At 40.9% G+C, this 27,539-nt stretch overlaps 1 protein-coding gene across 1 annotated transcript in view; it reads left to right on the top strand.

The window, feature by feature from the left end:
* Positions 1 to 27,539, top strand: part of sik2b (salt-inducible kinase 2b) — a 42,054-nt gene that overhangs the window by 4,416 nt on the left and 10,099 nt on the right. The window contains 7 exon segments of the mRNA XM_029446595.1: positions 4,874 to 4,937; positions 15,882 to 16,043; positions 20,813 to 20,937; positions 21,329 to 21,452; positions 24,999 to 25,225; positions 26,078 to 26,230; positions 26,664 to 26,822. Coding sequence (XP_029302455.1) covers positions 4,874 to 4,937; positions 15,882 to 16,043; positions 20,813 to 20,937; positions 21,329 to 21,452; positions 24,999 to 25,225; positions 26,078 to 26,230; positions 26,664 to 26,822 — 1,014 coding nt within the window.

Consider the following 27,539-nt stretch of genomic DNA (forward strand, 5'->3'; position numbering starts at 1 on the left):
TTGACCCATCCCATCACAACTGCTTGACACTTATACAAAGTTTGTAAAATGAGTAAATGCTGTAGTGTCTCTAACATAAGCCTGAATTCATACGGACGTATTTGTGGCTCACCTGTTGTTGACTTTTAAACTCTCCTAAGGGGCTCTGAAATCTCCTTGGGCCAGTTTCACAAAGATATTTTAGACGGGTCGTCAGTGTTAATTTTGCTCTCAAACGAGTTGAATTGCAGGTAAAGGCCCTGTCACACATATCCGTATGACAGAAAGTATGCCGGCACATACGAAATATCGGCATTAGGTTGATATAAATTAAGGGTAAATTGTGATCGTTTGAATGACGCAGACGTTAAGCCGAACACGTCAGACATACACAGTTCCATATAGCAGAAACATGCCAGCGTATATGAAAAGTAGCTAAAAATTTGTCAGAGTCCAAATACGTCCAACTTTTCCACAGCGGTGTTGTAGATGACGTATACATAACGTATACATAACAAATTATTATACGTATGTCAAACATTGATAGCGTATCACTTACTTTTAAAACGTATCAGAGCGTCTGGACAACGGAGCTGGAAACGTGCCATCTGGTTCACGTCATGCTGATGCTGGAGAACGGCTAACATGCTGAACGCTAGCTGTACTGTAGAAACACGTTTAATAAGTTACTCCGTCGTCAGGCATCATCTTAACATAGGGTAGGAATAGGTTATCCACTCGATTGGCTGTAGGATTCACCGTCAGCCGACGTAGCCTATATCTAACGTACCTCTAACGTAGTCACGTAGGTATTCACGTACTATATTTACGTAGGTAAGTATTCACGTACTATATTTACATAGGTAAGTATTCACCTACGTATTCCGTATTCACGTATGTCTAACGTAACGTCTGCATATCTTATGACGCACACGTCGGGTACGTTCGGTAATTTTGAACATGCTCAAAACATCAGCGTTCAACAACGCACCCCAGCGTAACACAGTGAGCTCTTAACGAATACTACTTATACCTTACCTTATATCAACGTAAACCAGCGTGTTGCCGATATTTTGTATACGCCATATTTTTGTATAAGGTTAGCCACCCTACCCCTAAACTAACTCAGAACTAAGACTCATGTTTCCATGGTAACAATCAGTGACATCTACTGACTAGTGGCAATAATGAAGAAAAAAAATAATAACCTTGTTTGTAATTTGTGGTTTCTAATAATGTTGTGTTGAGGGAAAAGGGGTTTTGAGAGAGTGCAGTAGCCCGTTGGAACTATACAGCAGTTAGGAAATTGTCAATCTTTTTCATTTTCCCAAAGAAACTCTCCTGAGCTTTCAGGAGAGCTTTCTGTCTTACATGTTTATTAGTTTGAAAAAAAAAAAGTATTCATTTGCCGGGAATTTATAGAAAAGTAGTCCAATTTCAGTTTAACTACACAGGTTTGTACGCCAGATTAATTTAGATGTCTATCTGAAGTCTGAGTTAGATCTAAGCCACAGTCGAGGTATATCTTTGTGGAACCAGCCTCTCAGAGGCAATGGTGATAATGTAATATGTAACACGCATTGCAGTGCAGGCCCCTATATAACATCCGTTGAGGGAGCCTAGAATAAGCCGTGCCTCTGGCTAATCTGTGAACAAATCAGTTTTGTGAAGCAGAATCACCGCTGCTCCTTGTTGATCTTCTCTCCTGCTTCTTTAGCAGTCTGGGTGTCGAAGCGCAAGACCAATCCAGGTCATTTTCTAATGCATTAGCAAACAACTGCTGCCTAGCAGATCCTGCCACCCCTGGATAGTTTAAGATATGAGAGCATAGCTAATGACTGACTGACTTTCAGAGCTGTGTGTGTGTTCTGCACCGTGTGAAGGTGCTACCGGAATGATTCAAACTCGATTTTGTTGACATTCAGCTCACCTAAAACATCTCATTTTGGCCAGAATGGATTTGTTGCTTGTTAAAAACAGTTATTTATTTATTATTTTCAGAGTCCCCGACCACATGGGACAATGGAACAGAAGCCATTGTTAATGTTATTAGTGAAACCTGTGATTTTCTTACTATGACAACTGAAAATGAAAAAGTCCTGACTCCAATCATCATTGTCTCTTTCTGGTATCCAAAAAATGCATTGAACTCCACAGCTTTCTTTCCAAACTGCAAAGATGTCTATCATGGTTCATTCTTAAAATGTATTTTTAATTGTGATATGATTTCATGCAGCAGAAATGTGCCTTCATTTCTTAAGGCAAAGAAGAAAATAATCTTGCTGTGTGCTAAAAGCCTTTACCCCAATAAGTCAACACTTTTGGGGACTCAGTTGTATTACATAAGCCTTTGGAGTCCTGTTAGTGTGTTTATGGAAAGTAAACGAGTGTTCATTATCATTACACAACCATGTGGCACTGTTCCAGCTCTCTGTTGTGTTTTTTGGTGTGTATCATTATTTCCAACAGCACATCCATCCAATCAGCTCAGGTCAATTAGCGATTTCCTTTCTAGTTTCGTAAAGTTGGGTTGGCCCAAAGGGAAACCTTAGCTAATGAAAACACACACTGACAACCCAACTGTGGACCCCCACTCTAGTTTGTCATGTGTTGTGTGGAATCGTCTCTGCTATTGAAGACATTTTTTAAAAGCTTTTATATCTCTCTTGGCGTGTTCAGCTTGCCAAAGATTTTATAGAGTCAAAATGACCACTGGATATTGTTTTTATAAATTACAAAACCACTCTCTGACTATCAGCACTTTCGTAGTGATACCAATACAATATAAGTGCTCCATTTTTAAATATCAATAATGTTACAGGAAATGCTTGAATAAATTGATCATGACTAATTCAAAAATCCTCTACACTACAATTACTGCAAACATTGTTGAAACTATTTATACAGTCCAGCTAGCCTGTAAACAGCATGTGATTCAGCACGGGGACTACAGCTGTTTCATGGTCTGATATTCAGACCGGATCAGCCGAAAATGCATGTTCGACCCCATGAAGAGCGAATCACAAAGTGCAGAGTGCATTTCTTGGTATCTGGAATTCAGACTATGAATTTACTTGTCATACATTTTATTACATGACACAGACTTAGCTTCAGTTATTTCCCCCATTGCAGTTATTCACAGCAATGAGTGCTGTGTCTTGAGCCAGAAATACCATATACTTACACTTTAATACTGTTTACTGTGTACTTAATGTATTATCTCCACTGTCTTGTAGCAGTGTATTGATTATTGATGGCATGGGAAGGCCTCTACTATTAAGCAGCTGCAAACATGTAATATAAATGGTTATATAAGTGTTACAGTGTAGCCACAGGGCCTGCCGTGTCAGGTTTTGAAACACAGTATTAAGATCCTGTTAAACGCACAAGGCATCATATTGGCTTAAATCATATATATAAGTAAGGCTGGGTATCAAACCTCAGCACCTTTTTTGGTACCAACCAAGTATTAACAACTTTCATGTGTCGAAATCCAGCAGTGAATGTGTTAAAAAAAAAAAAAAATCTTGTTTCATTTCTAAATAGGACAGTTCCCACGGCTTGTGTTTTGACTGCATTTGATATTTTGGGCGTCTTTTGTTAAATAAAAATAGTTTTGTAGATGAACATGTTTTTATTTCTCAAAGTAATGTATCAAAAAAGTACGTCTGTAATATAGAACATCAACCTGCAAATGGAAGGGACTGCACACAACTGACAGTTACATCATCTAGATGTTAATTAATGTGTGTTGGTAAAAGTACAAGTAAGTAAAGCCACTTGAAAGACTAGACATTAGTGTTAAAAAAAACAACTATTGTTCAAGTTGAAAATGCTGCCCAAAACATCTGCTGCGTCCCAGAACGGTGTGTAAAACGTACACGATCAGCATAACACGGCTAATCGATCCACGACAGAACACAGGAAGCTGGTGAGCATGCAGCTGAATCTAAGACCTACAAACGATAGAAAAATAACCATTGTAAATGAACCTGATGGTGGATATTTGTATCTTGTCAAACACAGGTGTAACTAATAACATTAATAATGGCTGCATTCCACTCAGGTGTGCCAGTGCCAGGTGCCCTGCTATTGTACATGCTGGTTTACTGGCACACATGAATGAGACAAAGCCATTGTTAATGCTATTGGTTACACCTGTGATCATCCTGCTGTGCAAGTCAAAATGTTCATTGTGAGAGAGGTTTATTGCCCAGATTAGATGCTGTATGTCAAAGCACAATTCTAATTGTTTTGATTGATGAATTAGTCTCGCATGTAGGTAGGCAGGCTACTCTGTATTGTTCAGCTGGATTCCAACACCACAATACAGAGAGGACAAAATGTGTTTATTACACAACCAGGGCCAACCAAAAAAATAAAACTGGCTTTCATTTCCTAAATCCATGAATCGGTCAGTGTAACAGATGGAAAATTGATCATAAACTATGAGCGTGGGATTTCTAGTGTGAACGTCTGGCTCGCTGTGTCTTATTCATCCTTCCCTCTCCATGTGATTCTCCCCTCCACATTTAATTCTGTTCATCTCCTGAGTGTTTCTGCTTCTAAATTGGTTCTCCTCCTCCTACACACCACAGCACCGTGCGAGGGCTGAAAGGTTTTAAGTACCATTCATATACACCAACCGTCCACCTCCATTCTCTTACATGGATGCCATATTTAGACCCTGTGCCATTCATGTATTTTGTTTGGCTCATGTGTCTGTTGCTACAGTTTTTCTTTGTCCTCACTCTGATTCTCTCCTGTGGCAGGAGACTGGTCATTTAGAATGATATGATGATATTGCTATTGAAAAGTGGTCTTTTGTGTGTATTCACTCTGCCACTCTTTTCTACCCTCCCTTTCCTGTTCCTTCATCCTCTCCCTCTCTCAGGTGATGGAGACGAAGAACATGCTTTACTTGGTCACAGAGTACGCCAAGAATGGGGAGATCTTTGGTGAGTGATCTTTTTAAGTACACGTTCAATGTGATCTCAGAATCTTATAAACATTGTCCCCACCCAGTTAATACACATCCTCCCTATATCAGTTGCATACAAAAAATCTGCACTGTTGCATCAGTAATGTTTTTTGACAAACAAGGAAGTATCAATGTCTTATTGAGTTTGCGTTGCTCTTGCACTTATCCCATCTCAAAGGTCACATGGTTGAAGGAATTACCCCGATGTGGCCCTTGTCATGCGCCACTCGTGATTGCTGTGCTAAATGTGCTGATACCACTTACTTGTCGTATAAAATGACATCAGTAAAGGCCGCAGAGAGGCAGAGAAGGTTAAAATCTGAACAAAAGTTTAACAAAAACTATTCAAAATGTAATAGAATTTCCGTTTAAATGTTTAAGAGCAAATGTATTAATGAAAAAGGTCTTTTTAAACCACCATCTCACAAACATATTTGACATTTACTTGGAAAAGTACAGCTATTTGTTTACTTTACTTTACTTTAATTTGCACTATACAAACAGCATTATAACCGATAACAGAAGTGAAGCACGTGACGGGAGAAGTCAAGAAACTGTAGGTTTATACAGTCGACCTTTTCACCAAATCGAGAATAAAAAAATTATATGAAAAAAACATGAATTAGCAAAATAATATACAAACGAAGTAAAGGAAAACATGAGAAATTATATAAACTTAGCAGTTCTGCACCAATAACTAATTACAATCATATTTTTTTTTAAAGAAAGAAAAATAATTAATATACATCATCCAGATTAATTAAAAACCTTGATTTTAAATTGTATGACAATTTGGAATTATAGCAAGCTCTTAATAATAGCTTAGATTTAGCTAACATTTAGTTAATATTTTTTTTTAAATTAAAATTTAGGGCTGCCGCTAATGTTTATTTTCATTATTGATTGATCATCCCGAGGGAAATTTAGGAGAATGTTTGAGAAATGACTTGAATGTTTAAATCATTATTTTAATGTTTGCCAAATCATATCATTTTTACATTATTCTTGATTCTCCAAAACTTAACAATCACATTATAAAACAGTATCCTGAATCATCAACAACAGATCATCTATGATTCATCCTGGATGCCTCAAAGTCATAATGATTTTTTTAAATGACTAAAAAGGACGAGGTGTTGCAGTTTTGGCGTAAGCAGATCAGAGAAGAAAAACAAATCACACCTTGCCTTTTTCATTTTGGACCTTTAGGACAGATAGAGGACAATAATTACCAGTCAGTCATTTACCAGGTTTTTAAGAGACAAAACTTAAGCTATAAAGAAGAAGGCTCAGACTTGCCATATAAACACAATAGTGGACAGTCTGAACTTACATGGTACAATAATGAGTTTTTACAATAGAATTCGTTTACACACTACTTTATAATAAAGTACTAAGAAAGACACTTTTGCTGCAAAGGACAGACAAGTCAGAACATCGCAACAAGCATGAAGATAAGAAATTATCTTCGTCTGCTGTTGCAACACATGTTCTATACTTATCACTAATTCACACACACACACACACACACACACACACACACACACACACACACACACACACTTAATTTGTACAATGTGTACACACTGCAATCTCAATCCAGAATCCATGAGCCCAAAGAAAGAGCATGTTTATTGCACTTCAATAAAAACATGAAATTCACAGAAGTACTTCTGTTAAAAGCAAGAATCATACCAGTTCTGAACATTCAGACATAAACTAAACCCTGCATTCAAATATTTCAAGAATTAATAACACAAATATAGACCTGTCTGGATGTGGACGACCTGCAAGTGGATAACATTGGTCTCACCTATTATACAGTCTGAGAATGTGTGCACTTAGCCTACTTTCAGACGCAGTAGTCGAGAGGATTACTCTAGCAATAGTCTACAGTAAACCTAATAGGCGAGTGTGTGCGTGTGCATGTGCGTGTGCGTGCGTCTTTGTAATTCCAAGGCCAGTGTTCCACTTGTGATGTTGACTCAGCAGCAGCAACTCCTGCTCCTGTGACCTAGAGAGAGCTGTCAGGCAGACGCAAGAAAAAATGAATGAGAAAAGAGTGTGGTTAAAAATAAGAAGGAAGTACAGAAGTGCAGAGATGAAATGGAAAGACTCATCTGTATCTGTACATATGTTACAGCCACTGCAGCTAATTGTGGTTCGACTAAGCAACAGCTTATGTTAGCCTCTCACTGTACAGCATACTCTTAAAGGAATAGTTTGGCATTGTGCATACCTGTCAACCCTCCCGTTTTTCCTGGAATTATCCCGTATTTTTACTTCCATCCCGTTTTTCTCCCGTTTAAATATTTTCCCGTAATTATCCTGTATTTTTAACCTTTCAAAAAACAAAAACAAATAGGCGTATTAAAATAAGTGTAAAGTGGCTTCCGGTAGAGCAGGTGGCAGTATTATGTTTAACTTTAGCTGAAAAACATTATCCGCCAGTAAACACACAGAAGAAGAAGAAAACAGGAACAATAACACAGAAGAAGACGAAAACATATGGATGAGAGTCACAGTGAACGGGAGATAGATGGAGACGCAGTTGTACCTGCCAAACAAGTTAAAACTTTATGTAAGTACCAAATGAGAGGAGACCTTCCCTTATTTAATAAAAGCAGAGTCGGGCAAACTCGTGCTTTTTGTAAAGTTTGCCATTCAGATGTTAGCATCGCACACGGCGGAATAAGCGATGTTCGTCAGCATGAACAATCGTCCAAGCACAAGCACGTCAAGAGGCACAAAACATACACTGTCAATGACTTCATGTGTGACAAGAACTGTGTCGGAGGCAAACCAAGTGACCAAAGCTGAGGGAAAGAGGTCGATGCTTTGCGCTAAAAATAATGTAGCCTCCAGCGTCTGCGTTGATTTCAGTCGCAGTGTAGCGGACATTTTTCTCGACTCTGACATCGCAAGGAAGTCCTCGTCGGGGAAACGAAAGCCACACAACTCATCCATCATCAAATAAATTGATGATAATAACTTAATAATAACATCAAATAAAATACATAACTCTTATAAACATGTCTGTACAAGTAATACATACTTTAAATAAACATGTATTTCCTGAATGTATATACCCGTCCTTTATATGTTTACGTTTACATTGGTGGCTGAGAGCTGTTAAAGTATGGGCGGAGTCCGGCAAAAAATGTCCCTTATTTTGAAATTCCAATGTTGACAGGTATGGCATTGTGGGGAAAAAATGCTTATTTGCTTTGTCTGTTAAATATGAAGCTACATCCGGGAACATGTAAATTATATTAGCATGACGACAGAAAGCAAGAACGGCTAGGCTGGCTCTGTCCACAGGAGAAATAAAATGTGGTTTTAGTAAAGATTTGATGATTGAGATATGCTACTAAAAATATTACTTAGTGAGTTTTAGAGTCGCTGGTAGGCAGAAAACATTTTTATAGATCTGTTTCCCATTTTTTCCAGTCTCTGTGCTAAAATAAGCTAACTGCCTCTTGGCTGTAGGTTCATAGTGAATAGACATTAAAGACTGTCCCGTAAAAAGGTAGATCACCACCATTCATTTGCCGATCAGAATCTGCTTCTTCTGTCTGATCCCTGGAATTAAGTTTTATTGATGTTCTCATTTAACTCTCTGCAAGAAAGCTACTGAGCTTATTTCCCAAAATGTCAAACTATTCCAAATAACCAATCATTATTGGTCAATCTAATTTTCCATCATCCATAGATTATCTAATGCAGGGGTGTCAAACTCATTTTAGTTCAGGGACCACATACAGCACAATTTGATCTCAAGTGGGCCGGACCAGTAAATAATCTATAAATAACGACAACTCCAAATGTTCCCCTTTGTTTTAGTGCATAAAAATACAAGTACATTCTGAAAACGTTCACATTATCACTTTTTACAAAACATTATGAACCTGAAATTTCTTAAGAAAAAAAGCTTCAATTTCAACAATATAATGCCTCAGTTTATCATTTACACATGTGCGTTACAACTTACAGATCACAGTGTATCTACAAAGGCACAAAACAATTTGTCACAGGTATCTGGAACAGTATTTTACTTTATGATCAAAACAACTAATTTTACCACTTTGCAAAGTCATCCGGCGGACCGGACTGGACCCTCTGGCGGGCCGGTTTTGGCCCCCGGGCCGCATGTTTGACACCGCTGATCTAATGGATCATCTCACTATATTATAAAACCATTGTGTCCTGATTCCTTAGACCCCCCCTCTGCCCTGATTGCACAATGTTATGTAGTTATGTAAGACATTTAGATGTCATCACCAGCTGCAGCAGTAGCAGCTTTGACTAAGCCAGGCAGACAGTGACTGGTAGCTGCAGCACCAGACCAGTTTTACAGTAACCAATCTCACAAAATTGAACAATCATTTCTGATTTCCAAATACGCTTTCTGGAGATGGATCAAGTCTTTCAGTCATGATGCACTCAGACAAATGGATATGCTGCCAAGCAAGATCGCCAGCCTCTTCCTCCACTATCGCACTCGAGAGAGTTGCCTCCGCTTTTCTGGCATGATGAATTTCTCAGGTCTGCTCCTGGCCATAGGTTACAAAAAGCGTAAGATACAAAGTTGTTGTGGATGCTCGGCAGCCCACCCTGTTACAGCGAATCAGTGAGACAATGGATGAGCCTCCGATTCTCTTCAGACCAAACAGAAAACAGTGTTGTGGTGGAGCATGAGGGTAGTGTGTTTGTGTGCGTCTGGAGCCGTAAAGACAAAGAAGCGGAGATGGGTTTGGCACAAGGAGGATGAGAGTGATGGGTTCATTCTTACAAAGGGGTAGGTGGGCACAGTAATGGGCACAGCAGAGGCAACCATACCAGCTGGTTGATGTGCCTTTGTGTCTATCTGTCTGTCAGTCTGCCGCTCCACAGCCTCAACACCGCAGTATGGATCAAACCTGGAAATTGGGTCAACCACAAATACAGCGGCGTTGCAGAGAGGAGTGCAGAAGCAGGAGGGGATAGGAGAGGAGGCAGAAGAGAATAGAGGCGAGAACAGGGGACATCCATTTGAATTTGGAAGGTGGTTGGGAAATGTAGGGCATGCATATTTAAGAAAGCACTGCTGGAGAGAGGGGAGTATTATAGCTGGCAGTGAGTAGAATCACTCATACAGATCTCGTGTCTGATTGATGGAAAGGGAATGAGACAGGGAGACTGTTGACTTCAAAGAAATACTCTGGCTGTTTTTTGAGACGCATTCTTATTTACTTAGGCTGTCAGTTTGTATTTCACCATAAACCATCCTTCATATTTACAGTGTGAGTTTTCTGCAGATCTGTCAGTCGCCAGGGTGTGGTTGCATTGATGACCAGGAATAAACGTATCCATGACTGACTGAATTCCAATAGATAAAGTTAATATTTATATTTTTGGTTGATGCTTGAAGGGAGCAGGTTTCCTCCCTTTTTTAATATTTACAAAAAGTTACATGCAGCATCTTTAATGGCAGCTTTCAAGAATCCACCTGCTGAAGGTAAAATTGCAAGAAGGAAATGTTAAACCTGACATTTGTCTACTTTTGAGCTGAGGTAATTTGTGCTCATCTTCTTCAGTGATTGCAGACATTTGGAAATAAATCAATCAGAGCTTGTTTAAATAACGTGTTTTTTTAAAATGATATACTGTCTGTGCACCTGAACAAAGCATCTGTCCTACAGTATTATAGGTAACTAAGTAAATATGTAAACAAAACGATAGCTATCCTCAAATTTTATAATAACATACCATGTCATTCTTTAAATAATGTTCCTTAACCTCGTAATGTATAAAGCCGAACATCTAAAAATATTAATCTGTGGTGTAGGCATTAATCATCCATTATAGGAACGCAAGGGTGATGTAATTTAGGCTACATGTGTGTTTATTTAGTGGTGTATAGGGTTAGGATTGCGATTCAACGCTTATTGATTTACACTTATCTCTTATCGGTTCTTGATTTTGAAAAAAAAGCATATTTATGAAAACCTTTTACACAAATGTATATTCCTAATTCACAATTCGCTTCATAAGGTTTATGGAACCTGTAAATTAAGTGCATCAAATTTGGTTGCTGTTATTGCTGTCACAATAAAAAATAAATGTGATAATGACATTATAACATACCTTGATCGAAGAATTTTCACCCAGACACTATAGAGAATCCGAAATGTATCCTGTAAAATAATTGTTGATGCAAACTGCTTATGAAATTACACTTCCTCCAACAAAATTGCAAGATGTTTGAATAATGCTATAATTATAATTAATTTTATGTGTCATTTATACGTCTGCTTACTCAAATACCCTAAGCATCAAGTTATTAACTCCTTAATGCACATTTATTCCCATAGTTTAATGCAATGTTATTGAGCCTTGACTTCCAACAGTGGCACTTGAAGAACCAGGGTTACCCTGGTAACCAAACGTTTTCTTTTAATTAAACCTTGGTCAGTATTTCACTTTGGGAGATGTGGTCCACTCCTAAATTGCATGCTCCGAAGCACTTAACACTTTTAGTCAGGAAAGTTGACACCATATGCCTATACAAGTGAGGGTGCCATTATGCCAAGTCGATAAAACCAAAAATCTGTGTGGGAATGTCCAGCTTGCAGCCGCACAGATGTCCCTCAAAGAGGCCCTGAACATGGCCCAGGAGGTAGCCATACCCTTGGTGGAATCAGCCTGCAGGCCTCCTGGAAGATGCAATCTGCGGCTTTCATAAGCCAAAACGATAACCTCCACTACCCACAGGACAGTTTTAGGAGAAAGTCTCCTCACTCCAAAGGGCTTAAACAACCTAAGAGTGCCTTCAAAACAATGAGCAAGTCCCAAAAACAAACTTAAGCTTACATTAAAGCCACAGCTGGCGAGCTCCCTTCATATACCTCATCATCAGGTAGTGTTGACCAACTGGTGCATTACCAAAGCCCACATGGCAGGCTGAAATCACAGCCATATAAACCTTAATAGTGGAAACCCTTAATCTTGCCCAGTTGGAAGAATCCCAATCATTACAGATCAGTGACAGAACTCTCTCGGGCCTCACACCATCTATCAAACATGCACCACTTGTCATCTTGCGATGCGGGCCAGTTGTTGGCCAACTTGTGTGCTGTGCGTTTACACACCTTGTCCAGACCAACCTCACGGGGTGCAGGGCTGAGTCTCGTCGCTGATTCTAACTGCCAGACTTTGGCGTCTGCAAGTGATGGCTGGGCATGCCTCACTTCCATACATGTAATGCAAAGGGGATGAGGGTCTTTCCCCCAGATCACATGTCAAATTCAAGGCCCTTTGCAGCCCACATATCAATGTAGGTTCTCGATACATTTTGTCACTCCTTTTTGTAGCTGAACAAGAAAATAGCTGAAAATAGGCCAATCTATTTGGTTAAATAGCACGCCAACATTTATGCGTCATATTTAGGTCTGTGAAATAAGCTGCATGCGAGTTCTGCTTGACTGCAAAGTTTATTTGTAATTTTTAGGGTTTTATGTGCAGATGATTACATGCCAGAAGGCTAGGCTATATGAGGCGTGAACTACACGATCAAATATCTTTTACTTTCATTTGTATTAATATTAAATGTCCCACACAACAATTGATTAGTCATATGTGGGTCTTTGAAGCAGGTTGTTGTGAGTTGGCTGTATGTTAGAATACTTGTAAAATGTAATCTGAATGCATTATTTTTGCTTGACTAGATTTTTTGGACCAAATTGTATGTGAGAAGACTATTTTAGTTTTATGTTTTTAGTGAAATTATGGTAAAACCACAAGTGGCTGGGCAAGGGCGTGACACAACATCCTTAACCATCAGCAGTCATGTGGTAAACATGGTAGCTAATAAAGAACCATGACAGCTAGCAGTAGCAACAAACACACAAGTTCACCTTGACCTGCTAGCTTGTCAGTTAAAGCAGTATGAACCAGGTAAAAGTCCACCACTACGAAAATAAATATAGCCCATATCCTGACAGACTTGACGTCTGCATCGGTGAACAGTCAAGTGGAAAATCATTGTTACTGTAATTTCTTCACAGGAAAGAAAGCCAGAATTAGTTTTTTGGGGCCACGGGTGGTTATAGTACTATAATATGTGTAGCCAGACCTTTTTCTAGTTGAATGGAAAGGGTATTGTAAGTAAGTGAAACATACAGGAGCCTTGTTCTTTTAGATCAATTTAGGTTTTTATACTTCTTGAATGAGGACTTATCCCATGGAAGAGAGGTTGACTGTCACAACCGGTAGCTGCAGCTGATCTTTGGTTTGGATATAACTTGGATAAAATTACAGTGTTCAGCTCCCGCTGGCTCAGCTTAATTTAACTCCTGAGGGTGTCACTATTAAATCAGCAACAACATCTATCAGCACGCACATAGATGTGACTTTAATGTAGCTGCTGTATTTAAGTGGTTTGGGTATCAGTTACTGATGTGGAAACATAGTGTGTGTTTGCCCCTTGTCCTTTACGCCCACACACTCCCCATGCCTGCCCCAAGGTGTTATCTAATGTCCAGCTAGAGGTCTAGCCAACAAACCAGTTTGTACCCATGATGTTTGTCCCCTCCAAACCTGAGCAGCTGTTATTAGACTTCGGTCCTCACCCAGCTCTCAGCAGCAGTAGAACACAGTGGTTGTTAATCTGTTCCCAGAATGCCGCTCTGCATGCCTCACTGTGTTGAGGCCCTTGCCCTCAAGTGCTGCTGTAGAACAAGCCGTAGTAACACAGTGGTTCTGTGCATTTCCTGTCATTTTATAGGCCAAACGATTAATAGGGAAAATGATTTGCTGTTAAATTGATTAAGAGAATAATCTCCATGATGTAAGGAGGCATGCAGGGCATTAGAAAATTACAGACAACCTGGTGGGGAAATGCTTCAAATCAAACGCCTGTCGTTTGTAAAACTTTTTGCTGTTTGACCGTCCAACAAGCGCTTCGGTTGAAGCAAACTGACGCCACAAGAGCCATACCAAGAAAGGGAGATGTTTGATCCCACAACGGTTATTACTTAAGAGTCCTGTTCTCCTCACAGGTGCATACTTGGACCTCCTCGACACATTCCCCTCCCCAGTGTGTTTTTTGATTAGCAGCGTTGCATGAAAGCTGCCCTGGTCACTGAATGGCCTCCTCTGTGGAATTTGCCAGCCACTATCTAATCAGGTTTTCTCACTCTGTCAGGTGTTAGCTATTTATCAACCACGCTATTGACGACAGAACAGCGTCATCTCCCTATCGCTTAGTGCAGTTAATGGCCTTTCATCTTGAACAGTCTTTCTCTCAACATACAGCTGACCCTTTGGTGAACCCTGAGTTGAAACGAAGCGATGAGTTGTTAAGATGAAGTGTTTTACCATGTGATGCATGTCGCCTCAGGATTGGCTCTACTTTAAAAATGTGTATCTGTTTAGTTGATGGCACAATGTTTATGATTGTTGTAAATGGGTTGTGAATATGGCTTAGTGTGACTCATCTGTGCATCTTGACAGAGCCCTAGTTTCATAATTCTGTCAGTGATCTTAACTTTACATAAATGTGTGTGCACCCCAGGGGAGTCACCGTAATATTACTTGTGTTAAAAAAAAAGGAAGAGATATAAGGTATTTCCAACAAATGAGGCAAAAAGTTGTTTTTAATATCTTGAGCAAACTAAGCTGCAAGTCCCTGTCTTCTTTGTGATTTACAAAAATGCTCTTTTATAGGATTGACCTTGTGCATCGTCATATAATTGAGTTCCTTATATTTTGCACTCTGTTTACTCGTATATGAAGTTTTGTTGGCTGGGTTCGTTGTGGTTGTTGTGCATTGTCATCAGGTTTGGTCAGTGGTCTGTATCCGTGCCAGCTAGACGGAACGCCAACTCTGTGTGTCCTGTCTTGTTTGCCACAGAGTGTGAATTGAAGAGTTAGCAAGCTATCAGGACAGAGAGGTGTGAAGAGGAACCCTGCCGACGGCAACAAAAGCCACACTTTCCCAGTTCACAGGATTGCAAAAAATCATGCATCCTGATAGTCTGTCAGCCGACTTTGCCAAAATTGGTGAACGCTGAGGTTAGAAAAAGTGTAAGGAGGGTGTGGGAGCAGACAACGAGAAAAAGGTCAGTGGTCTGGAGACGGTAAGATTTATGACTTTAGTCCCCTGGCGACTGCATAGACTTTGGTTTCATGCGTCTTTCTCAACAACTACAAAGTCGTAATGCTCTGTGCACAGCTTGTGCTCAGCACACAAACGGATGCATCAGAAGTTTTTGTTTCTCATTGGGTAAGAACCCAGGTTCATATTTACACTGGGGTCTGGATTTCTTCCACTAATTTTAAGTGTAATTGTATGTCTATGAGTGCACTGCTATCAAATAACTGAATACCTCCCACTAACCTTTTTCAATGTGTACTAATGTGTACTTAATGTAGCAGAAAACCAGTTCTCAGAAATCTCATCCTCCCCGCTCCTCCTCCGCCTATGACAACACAGTTTCCCCACTGTCAACCACTGCCTACTTACACAAACACACACACACACACACACACGCACACGCACACACACACACACACACACACACACACACACAGGGTGAGAACAGGGTTTGCTTTCCGAGGAAAAATGACATTGTACATCTTGCACTGAATGATTTTACAAAGCATGCTGTAATGTAGAGCAGCTGTACACGCCATGCCTGCACCTCATCAAGTGTAAATTATCCTTTAAACACAACCACCAGCACATTCGACTATTGTACATCGAAAAATGTAGAGTTTAATTTATTCCACTAAGTGACACCTTATACTGTATTTGAAAGGCCTGGAGAGTTATATAAGTGAATGTATAATATTATCTGCTTATACTTCTAACATGACACATCACCTCCCTCCACTTTCTTTGTTTCTCTCGCTCTCTCTCCCTTTCCCTCTCTGGCTGCAGATTACCTGGCGAAGCATGGCCGTCTCAGTGAGCTAGAGGCCAGGAGAAAATTCTGGCAGATCCTGTCGGCAGTAGAGTATTGTCACAACCGCAACATCGTCCACAGGGACCTGAAGGCAGAGAATCTGCTGCTGGATGGCCAAATGAACATCAAGATAGCAGGTACCGTACTGACGTAGTGCAGGAGAACCAATAAAGTCAATGATGGATGAGAAATACAGGATGTCTGCATGGAATTATTTAGTTTTGATCCATTGCCTGCCATGATCTCAGTGCCGGCGTAGTTCAGAAATGTCTTAACTACCTGCCCAGGCCATTTACACAGTGTTGACAAGTGGTCGGAGGTTGCTTGAGAGATGGCTGTAAGATGAAAGATGCCAGGCCAGACATCTTTAAAATCTCAGCAAGAATCCAAAGGCTTGTGCCACCTTTTCCAAACTTATGATTAGAGGAGATCAAACATCCTTTCCTAGTGTTCCGTAGCTTTCATTTTGCGTAGGAAACATTCAATACAGAGGACAAAAAGAGGAACAGACTCAGATATAGAGATTCTGAGACTAAGCTGGAGGTCTGTAGTACAAGCTTCAAAGTGTGATCATTAAGCAACTGGCATTTAGAGCTAGCTAGTGAGAATGTCACCCTACCGCTGTTTCCCAGAGTGAAGGAGGCTGGGAAGGAGTTGAAGGGAATGAAGGTGGTGGGAGGGAAGAGTTTGGGTTTATTTGGAGGAGGGGAGGTGATGAATTAGATTTGCTACTTCGGAGACAGAGTAGCGGGTGAGAGGATGAAGAGAGAATGATAAGGAGCGGTGCATAGCAGGGTGTCAGGGCTGCAGCTGTGACAATGCTCTGAGAAGGGTTGAGGTTTATCTTAGGCTTTACTCAGAGCCGATACTACAATCCCTCTAAGGTGAGCTGATCACATGAAGAAGGGTAAACATACAAGTGGTAAAATATACCAGACAAACTGAGGATGAATGTGTGCGACGGGGGAAAATGGGCTCTTGTCCTCAAAGGACTTCATGTCATGGACTTCAAATGGTAATAATAAAATCATTCTTTATTGGTCTGATAAATGTCACTTCACAGGGGGGAAATGACAGATGAGCATCCCAGTTAACCTTCATACAAGGGTTCATTGTCTTTTTAATTTGTTCTAAAAGGTAAAATCAAATGAGGACAATTGGACAAGACCGTACAATAACTGTGTTAACTCTGAGTGTTTTTTTCACTTGCATCATCCTGTCCACTGTTTCTCAGAAGGGTCCAAGATGCTAACCCGGAGATGTTATTACCCCAGCAGTAATTTTCATAAACATGTCTGACTCACAGCCGTTTGTCCGCACAGCAGATTAGATTTGAAGCAGGAAAACAATAAACAGAACATTACCTGGCTTGTGATTAGAGAAAACATCTCTGGGGAGGACATCAGCAGCAAGGTACATTCTGTGCTTGTCTTACCCACAACACAAGTTCGGTAAAAGGTAGGTAAAGTTTTGATTTGGACAGCACCTGTGAAAGACAGTCCTCACTTCATATTGCCTTACTGCATCAGTAACATTGGTGTCAGTTAAAATCAGCCATCCATTCAACCTCTGTGAAAGAGAGGTACACTTTTATTTGTGTGTTCATGATGGGCTGATCTGCATCTGAAGCTGCGTCTAATGGTTATTTTCATTATCAGTTAATCTAATTATTTTAGACCTTAAAAATGCCCTGTGGAGTTTTCTTGAAAACAAACAAGAGTTATGTTAATATTTTGTGGTACTCACCAAACGCATTGTGTGTATCCTTCAGATCTAATAAATGTGATGAATTCTTTCTTTATAAGACATTTGCCAATTTTTCTTAAAGGTTTAAAACCTCCATTTTTTTTTTTTATTAATTTTTCCTAGAAAGAAGTCTTCTTTCTAGTCTTTGCTATCTTGGCACGTGACACAGCTCAGTTTATCCCGTCATCCATTTGCATGTGAGCAGCATTGTATGTATGAATTGCAAATAAATCTATTACTATAGACACGTAGTGCAGGTGTTACATTATTTAAAATGTGCTTTAGTAGTGCATACAGAATGAAAAAACTATATAAAATATTTATTACCACAAACTAATTGTCACATAGTGACTATAGTGCCTTTGGGCCCAGTACGGGTCTGGGGCCCCTGGGCAGTTGCTAATTTGGTTCATTTGGTAATCCAGCCTTCCAATAATCCAGCCTTGCCGGCCACCATATTCAATTTACAATTGGGTAAAAGCAGCAAATCCTCACATGTGAGCCTGGTACTAGTGAATATTTGACATGTTTGCTTGCTTGATGAATAACTTAAAAAAGTTAATTGATTTAAAACATTTTTGTCTTAGTTTTATGTTTCTCAACTAATCAGCTAATCGTTCTAACACTAGTCTGAATATGTCCAGACAGATTACCTATGCCTCTGGGTTTTTCCCTGCAGTCCAGTGATGTCTCCCTGCTTTCTAAAGTCCACCTTTGGTCACTCTCAATTAAGCTTAACCAAGCAGCGGTCAGTCAAAGAAAGGTCACGCTCGCAGTGGCTGAAACTCAGTGGCAGAGAGGGGAAGAGGCAGCGGGGGGGTGCCCTTCATGTTTTCACTTCAAACAGCCCCAATACGTTCGACAGATTGAAGAGGCTGGAAAGAGAGGAAGAGAAATAAAAAAAAAAAACAAGCTACTGGAGGAGAGGAGGCAACCTTTGTGTGTATATATGTATTTTGTGTACGTATGTATATATTAGCTTGAGGCTATTGCAGTGTGACATGTTTAGGATAAAATTATTCTAATACTTTTGTGTGTCACGCACACGCTCACTAACCCCACCCTTCCTGTTGAGCTATGAATGCTGTTAGTCGCCTGCAGCGTGCTGGAGCATTTGACGTCAACCAGTCTGCTCAGTATTCAGCTCCATGAAATGGGTCACAGCTTCTGACGATAAACCAACTGCACTGCTCTGCTCTGCCTGCATCTTACATCTCACCTTCACAGCAGCATCAGACAGTAAACATACTTGTAATAAACCCCACTGTGGCACTCCGCTTTACCCTCCACTTTATGTCAACCACACCTGCTGCTAACTGCACTGCAGTAATTAAATGGATTGAATACATGCACTCGCATACACTGTGTCAAATGTCCTTTTCAATTGGAGTTTACATCAATCTATCAAACCTGATTTATTTTCTTCCAGGGAACTAGAATTTCCTGCACTTTCTGCATTGCATTAACTGATAGGTTAACCCAACCCAATTTATGTAATGAGGGTGGACTAAATAACAGAAATTCATCTCTGAATAACAAAGAGCAATTCAACTGCAGATTAAAATGATCTTTTTTTAGTTGGCTCAACGCCTCTCTTAAACAGTTTCAACAAAATCAGAACATTATAACCTTCACAAGCGTTTATTGCATGACAGGTATTAGACTGCATTATCACTTAGCATTACAGAGGCGTACTTAATAAAGTGGTCACTGAGTGTATCTTTGTAATCTGTATCTTTTTTTTGTTTTTGTCTGGACTGGCTTTGTTCATCTGACAAAACGAGTAATTGAAAAAGAAGACACCGTGTGCTCTAAGAAATTGATTTTTTCACTCTTTTCTGTCATTTTATAGCCAATACAATTAATTCTAAAAATGATCTACAGATGAATTGATCATTTAAAAACTGATAAATGCAGCTTTATGCAATGTGAGATGTTGTGTGGCTGTGTGTGTGGATTGTTCCTTGTTAATTGTAAAGTATCATGATTCATAACGGGGCAAAGGAAAAGGAATTTGTTTCACATTCGGTCACAGACACACACTGTGTGTGTGTGTCTGTGTCTGTGTGTGCCCCATCACCTCCAGCCCCATTATGTAAGCCAGCTTTTTTTTTTTTTCAGCGTTATTTATTTGTTTTGAAATAAAAAAAATTCTGTTTATGTAACCGTTTCGAATTATGGAAAAAGGGTGGGGGTGGAGGGTTAAGTGAGCTTGATTGTCTGATCCTGTAGCTCTGAGGTCCCATGAAAACATCACAGGGTCACACTGATTCATCAGTTAATCATTTAGGCTAGAAAATGTTACAAGTTGAAAATGGTCCATTTCCAATTATAATGGCGCCGAGGAAAACATCAAATCTTCAATAGATTTTGTTCTTGATAAATTATGAATCAATTATCAAAATAGTGATTAATTAATTTCCTGTCTTTTCACTAATGGGATAATTATTTCAGCACCAGTAGCAAGTCTTGTAAAATGAGTAGTGGAGACAAAGTATTCACTGGAGAAGGTTGGAGAAGGAAAGTGTTGGGATGAGAGGGAGGGAGAATGATAGCAACTTATACAAAGAAGAGGGTTGGCTGAGTAATTGCAGGCACATACGTTGGCTCAGTGTAATTTGACATTACTGCAGCTCTTGGTTGGATTTGAATGAAAGACATAAGTGAACTTCTCAGCATTTTGTGTGTATTTGTGCAAGTGTAAGTTAGACTCGTCTGTCTTGTTCTTCTGAAGAATCAAATACGTTTTGAGTCACTCTTCAGACAACCAGTAAGAGCACAGCATTGATGACCTCATGTCAGCCCCCTGGGAGGTTACCTCATACAAAGACCCGTTTTCTCAACTTACAAATATGTAGATCACATATTACATTATGCAAAACCTGCCGACCCCTTGGAGACACTTATAAATTTTGAGTTACAAGACTTAACCCACCTTTCTTTGTGCAGTATCACCCCGTTTGCACATCAAACACTGCAGATACACTGGACATATTCACCATGTGCCTGACCCCTCTTCCCTTTTTACAGTCACAAACAATGCTTACACTTACAGGTTGCCTTTACAAGGTACAGTTTTAACACATTTTAATGTTTGCAATTATCTGTACCTTTCCTCCCAACCCAACCTACCACCCCACTGCTGTTGTGACCTCTGCAGATTTTGGATTTGGTAACTTCTTCCAGCCCGGGGAGCCTCTGGCCACATGGTGCGGCAGCCCGCCTTATGCTGCTCCAGAGGTCTTTGAGGGCCAACAGTATGAGGGTCCACAGCTGGACATCTGGGTAAGATAAGTGATCGCATGAAGATTACCTCATTATTTTGTTTGACTAAATTGAATGAAACATACATTGAACTTACGTGTCAATGTCTGTCGATCTTTTTCTTTACTAAGCTTCATGGAATAAGCTGATGTAATAAATGTTTTATTATATAGTATTTAATATACATATCTAACAATGAAAACAAAGTCTTGACGACAGCAGCTTTTGTTTCTGACTGTTTTCTAGCATCGCAACCATTTACCGTGTGTGTGTGTGTGTGTGTGTGTGTGTGTGTGAAGGACAATGCATTTGATTGCACAGTGTGTACATTTGTAAATGCAAACAAAAATCTTATTTACATCCTACTATCTACTGACCTGACCCTGTTCTGTGCATCTTTTCATGTTCACAGAGTATGGGGGTGGTGCTATACGTGCTGGTGTGTGGTGCATTGCCCTTCGATGGGCCCACTCTGCCTGTACTTCGACAGAGAGTCCTAGAAGGAAGGTTTCGCATCCCCTACTTCATGACTGAAGGTAAGAAAGACTATCTGGGATGTTGAACACAAAAAAAGATGAGAGGCTATGCCAACTCCCACCCCTCAGTACCTCACATTCCTGTAAATGTACACGCATCTTGACTGTGAGACACCTTCCAGTCTGTTTTTATCACAGTATATATAGCCGAACTGAGGCAAAAATGGCTTGAAAATTCCTGTGACGCTTTCCTGCTTGAGTCACCATACTGTTGATTGTTCGCTGCAACCACTCAGGGGGTCATTTAATTAACGAGAGAGCGTCACGCTCTTTTGAAGGGAATACAGTAGAAGACACTCTGTCATTGTCCCCCGTAATGTGTATACGTGCGTCAGTGTGCTGCATGCAGGCTGCAGAGGGAGTCAGGTTGGCTAACTGTCTCAAAGCAGCCCTGCTGTTAGCGGCTGTGCTAGCTAGCTGGCAGCAGATTAATTCCAGAGCTAGAGCTGTTTATGTAACCTGGGGAAGAGCCAGTGAAGCCTTCCAGCAGCTCGCCTGTCTGTCTCTCTGAGGAGACTCTGCATGTCTGTCTGACTCACGCTCTCTATCTGTGAGACATCTTCCTCTGTCTGTGGCCCTGTCTCTTTCTCTTCTCCCATCTGCAAGTCTGAAGCACTTTCTCCACAGGGGGTGTGGTGAAAGAGTCAAACTGATTTTTTCAGGACCATGAAACAATTAAGATGTAAGGGGAATGCAGGAGTGTAATTTCAGCTGCGTGGCCAGACTGACACTCAAACCCGCCTCCCCACCCCCAGTCCAGCCCCTGTTCCCTGGACAAGGGGAACAGAGTGTGCAGATTGTTTTATCCAGAAACAGTCCATCTCATCTCCTCTCGCTCTTCTCACAGGCCAACACTGTGGTAAGCAGCACAGCCTAGCACAGCACAGTGAACATCTAGAACATCTCAGCCCTGTGAACATTGTGGTCTACTCCAAACTTACTGACTTAATAACAACAGTATATGTTGTCTCCCCTGCTGGTACGTATTGCACAGACAGACCTGGTAGATAGTCCTACAGAGTCATTAATAATATTTAACTTTTATTTGTATAGCACTTTTCAAGAACACAGTTACAAAGTGCTTAGAATAGCCAAGTTATCCATAATCATGTGGTCTACAAATATCTATAATAATAAAAGAAATGCCCATCACAAATTCCGTGAGTTCAAGGTCGATGCCTTTTAAATATCCCAAATCCCAAATAAAAAATCGGCACACGATTGGAATGTTGTCTTTCAGAAATGAATACTTCATTTGCAAAAAGGGTTTCTGTTATTAACAAATTGATTTATCTGCTTTTTTTTTTTCCCATTCCCATTTGAAAATACAAATTCACACTTGCTGCTTGTGGCATTTTGTTTCTTCTGTTCATTACAGACGTGCAGCCAGTCAATCACAGCCCACACGGAAACAAATCAGGGTGTTGTTTTTCAAATTCAAGTGAAATCTGTTAATGTTTAATGAAGCTTTGAATTGCAGTTTGCGTTGCATTTAATTCATAAACGTCTGTATGTAGGGTTATGCTCCGGTCATGCATGATGGTTACGTGTTATATGTATTGGTTAGTCTGTTATTTTTAAGCGCATGTGTCTGATGGAGTCAATGAAATGGATAAAGTTCGCCACTGAACCTGCTCTCTACAATCCAACGTCTTGCAACAGAGTGCTGTTCTCCTTCATTGGGAGACTGCAACTCTACACCGCTGGGACATTGCAAGTGTTAACTGGGATGGTTCTGTGGTTAAGTCATGGTGGTGTAATGTACTGGCTAAGAACAGTCTGTCAATCAATCAGCCGGCTAGACGGTTACGCAGTGCCGGCTCTTTTACATAGTCCAACCTTCCCTGGTGGTTCGTAGCTTTGAAAAATGTGCTCAGCTTCAACTGTTGATATAAACATGGCTGTAGCAACGAGCAGAGCCTGGTTAACTTCTGGGTCAAACAAATTGTGTGTATTGTACTGTATTGTATTTGAAGCATGTTGTTACTTAGCAGCTGACCAAACGGCTAAGATGCCACAGCATGGGGCAAAAGTGCAGGGAATGCACACTGGTTATGTATAATGGGGGGGGGGGGAAATTGAGTTGGCTGAACTGCCAGACACGAGGTAGAAAAAATGTGATGTAAGCAGACGTTAGTAGATCAGCAGGGCAACTGGGAAGAATGCGAAGCAGAGAGTTGCTGTTGGCAGTCATGTCCAAGGGCTTATGAACTGCTCTCTCTCCTAACTCTGTGACAGAATACAGGATATCTGCGAACATCTGTCGAGCAGGAGAATAAAGGATGAAGGTTGCTAATGTGTGTACATATTTAGCTCAACTCTTTGTAAACTCTGAAATTGCTGACTGACTTGTGAAGTGTGAGTTATATCGGAAAAGTTTACTTGTGCCTCTAAAGCGTCTAAATACATACATTTTAAAATGTAAGCACTGCAGCTGTTTTGTTTCGAGGTTTTTGAAATACTTAAAAGTATTCCAACTGTAAGGCTAAATTCCATTTTCTATAGACATTCAGAACATTAATATAGCAGCAAACAACTTTTTGCTATGTAAAGAAGATATTGTGGAGTAATGTCTAGCTGAGCAGAGAATGAAGTCACACGCGCTCTGTGTGCAATCAGCTTTTCTATGCTTTGTATATGTAGCCGGTCTAGTTTCTCGTGCATGTTATTGCCTACGAGTCCTCCGATTCCACACCAGTTTACCACTGTTAGCGCTGTCAGAACAGTTGCTGTTGTTCGCACGGCTAGCACTGCACTCGGGTCGACCACCTCCATGTTTGCTTGTGATGTCAGAGGTGAGAGCTGTGTGCAGGCAATCCTGGCACAGACCCTAAATGTCATATATATGGTGCCTTTAATAATGCGTGTGTCCGCCACGTGATTCGGATCCGCTCCAAAATGTGATGGGTTCTTCCTTGGCCCGTGTTACACCCATCCACCAAATTGAAATCATGAAAATATGACTAGTAGTTTTTTTCCGTAATCCTGCTCACAAACACCAAAACCAGAGGTCATAAAAAAAGTATTAAAGATCAAGGAAATAATGACCAACGGCACGGCCTATTTGGCGAGGACACACCTGTTTTGGTTTAAGACCGCAGCAGCAGGGTATGTAGGTAAAGATGCTGTGTGGTGGGCAGGAATGCAGTGGGGGTGCAGGCAGGCCAAAGCGGCTCAGCCAGGGGAACTGTAATCCTGTTAAGAGCCCAGCTGTGTCTGACGTCAAACTCATCTAGCCGCTAACTAGAGGTGAGGAGCTCTCATTAGGAGGGGAGGGAAGAAGAACAGAGTGTAGACACGCTGCTCAGAAGTGATGGCAGAGGAAACCAAGAACAGAATTCAGCAGATTTTAAGCTCCTAAATGTTATTTCTGCCCCACTTCCTCTGGGCTTCTTTGACAAGGACACGACACTTTTGCGATATAATTTGCTTCATCATAGCTTATACATGAAGTGCTCGGCGTTATCGAACATAAACATCCACTTCCTTTTTAAAAAGTCACGGCTTGTCATATCCTCTATGATTGTTCTCTCCCACCCCTCGCAGACTGTGAGCACCTGATCCGCAGGATGTTGGTCCTTGACCCATCAAAGCGTCTGTCTGTGGCCCAGATCAAGGAGCACAAGTGGATGGTTCTGTACGCTCCTGTACAGAGGCCTGTTCTGTACCAACAGCCCCTGTCTGCTGAGGACGAGGCGGGTGTGGGAGAGTACAGCGAACAGGTCCTTCGTCTGATGCACAGCCTTGGCATCGACCAGCACAAGACTGTAGAGGTGAGGACTTCGCCGGCAATATTTATTCAACAGGGGTATGAAGGGGTGAGGTTTGAAGGTCAGAGCCTCAGTCTGTGACGGAGATAACAGTTTTACGATGTGCATCAGTCAAACAGAATGGTGAAGGTGAGTGCCCAGAAGTGCAATTGAACATCATACAGATACATAAGAAGGATGATAATGTGTGGAATAACGTCCTAATTCACTTGAACGGTGGAAAGAAACAAAGCACATTTACTGAGTACTGTCTTCAAGTACAATTGTGAGGTTCTTGTACTTAACTTGAGTATTTTATCCCACTTTTAAGCTACTTGTAATAAAATTGCGAACAACGGCTCTAAAATCACTGTCGCATATTATTAATGTTACAGCTATAGATACTTTGCAGATTAATCATTTCCATTCTCTGATAAACTGCATCATTGAAATGTTAAAGCAGCAGCAATAATAATCCACACACATTGAGCTGAGGGGCTTCCCTTCGCCGGGTCGTCCTTCAGATGTGCGCTAGAGGGGTCATAACATTTTTGTGGCACAATATACTATCATATTTTACCATGATTTTAGCAAAAATATCACAATGATCATGTTTTTTAGCCCTAATTGTAATGAAGAGGCTGTCATTTATATGCATTATATTCTCCGTGCTACATTTTCTTTTTTCTGTTTATTATATTTCTTATTCTCTGCTCATAAGCTGCTGCAAAAAACTAATTTCATACTGACGAGATATAAAGAATGTTCTCAGTTATTTTAAGAGCCGTCTCAGTTAAGTCATCCTAAATGGAAGGTGCGCTTCAGTAATGCCATCAATTACAGACGCCGCCATTTATGTTGTCTGTCATCCTCCAGTCTTTGCAGAACAAAAGCTACAACCACTTTGCTGCTATCTACTACCTGCTGGTGGAGCGGCTCAAGGCCCATCGCTGCAGCTTCCCCGTCGAACAGCGGCTTGACCCCCGTCAGCGACGGCCCAGCACCATCGCCGAACAGACTGTCGTCAAGGTAGCCGCAGGGTGTCACAGCAACGAGGGGGGTTCTGAATAATGTGCAGAGAGATTATCATCTACGCCTCCCTGATCAAAGCTCTATTATTCACACCTGCACTCGCGAACAAATAAACGGACAGACGCGACCCATTCATGTATTTATCCAGTCAGGTTCTGTCTTCAACCGTCTTTTCCACCCAGCCTTGATCTTAGTGCGTCTCCCTCCAGTTACATTATTCATTATTTTATTTTCTTTGCCCACTGTCTCTTCTTAGTGACAATTTCCTCTTTCACTTCCCTCCCCATCTAGGATCTGGCTTTTTTTGTCTTGTTTGGATTACAAAGTCAAATTTGTAAATGCGTTATTATTATTTAGGATGTTCCTAAGTGTTTGCTGTGAATTGCGTTTTGATGTAATGTCAAAGTCTCTGTTTTCTCCCTCTCTGCAGTCGAACAGTGGTTCAGCCCAGGTGGGTTTACTCTCGCAGAACGTTCGTCTGTTGCGCTCCCCTGCTGTGCCCCAAGCCTCCTCAGATGCTTTCACCTTCCCACAGACTGCATGTTCCCTGGAGCAGAATTTCATGGTGGAGGACGTCAACACGCCCAAAGTAGGTTCAATACCCATGAAAACAGCCTAAGGATTCAGGGTCCTTTTGTTTGCGTGTTCGTCCTCTGTCAGCAACATCCGGCTTTTCGGTAATGGAAGTTGTAGTTATTACGGTCATTATCAGCTTGCACAAGTATGTCCTGAAACATTATCCCGATAAGCTTGACAGTCATTTGCTTTGATAAGCACTGTGAATCAGAAGTGTGCGTGCGTGCGTGTGTGTGTGTGTGTGTCTGTGTGTGTGTCTGTGTGCCTGACTCCTTTTTGAGGTTTTGAGCCTTGGCTTTCTCCATCAACTCGCTGACTTGTTCTCTTATGGACAGCTGCCTGTCCTGCATGGCATCTAGACACACGCAAACACTTCTCTCACTTTCTCTTTTTATCTTTGCCAATGCCGACCTTTTCTTCCAGGCCTGTTGTTGAGCTGACCGACTATTACAGAACACAGACACCAGTCTGAGTAGGCAGCCTCACACACCTGTGTGTGTGTGTGTGTGTGTGTGGGGGGGGGGGGGCCTGGTTATGTAAGCGGTCCTGTGATGATGATGATGATGTGACCTAATGTGAAGCTGAGTGAACACACATGGACAGGAAGCTGCTGCACTGCTCCAGCAATCTCACCACCGTGACCTCCTACCCATCAGCCAACAGCTAATCTTTTCTTTTTTAGTTCTTGGCTTTCTTTTTCCTCTTCCATTCAGCTTCTCCTTCTCCCTCT

The sequence above is a fragment of the Cottoperca gobio genome, chromosome 13 (assembly GCF_900634415.1).
Source record: "Cottoperca gobio chromosome 13, fCotGob3.1, whole genome shotgun sequence".
Classification (NCBI taxonomy): domain Eukaryota; kingdom Metazoa; phylum Chordata; class Actinopteri; order Perciformes; family Bovichtidae; genus Cottoperca; species Cottoperca gobio.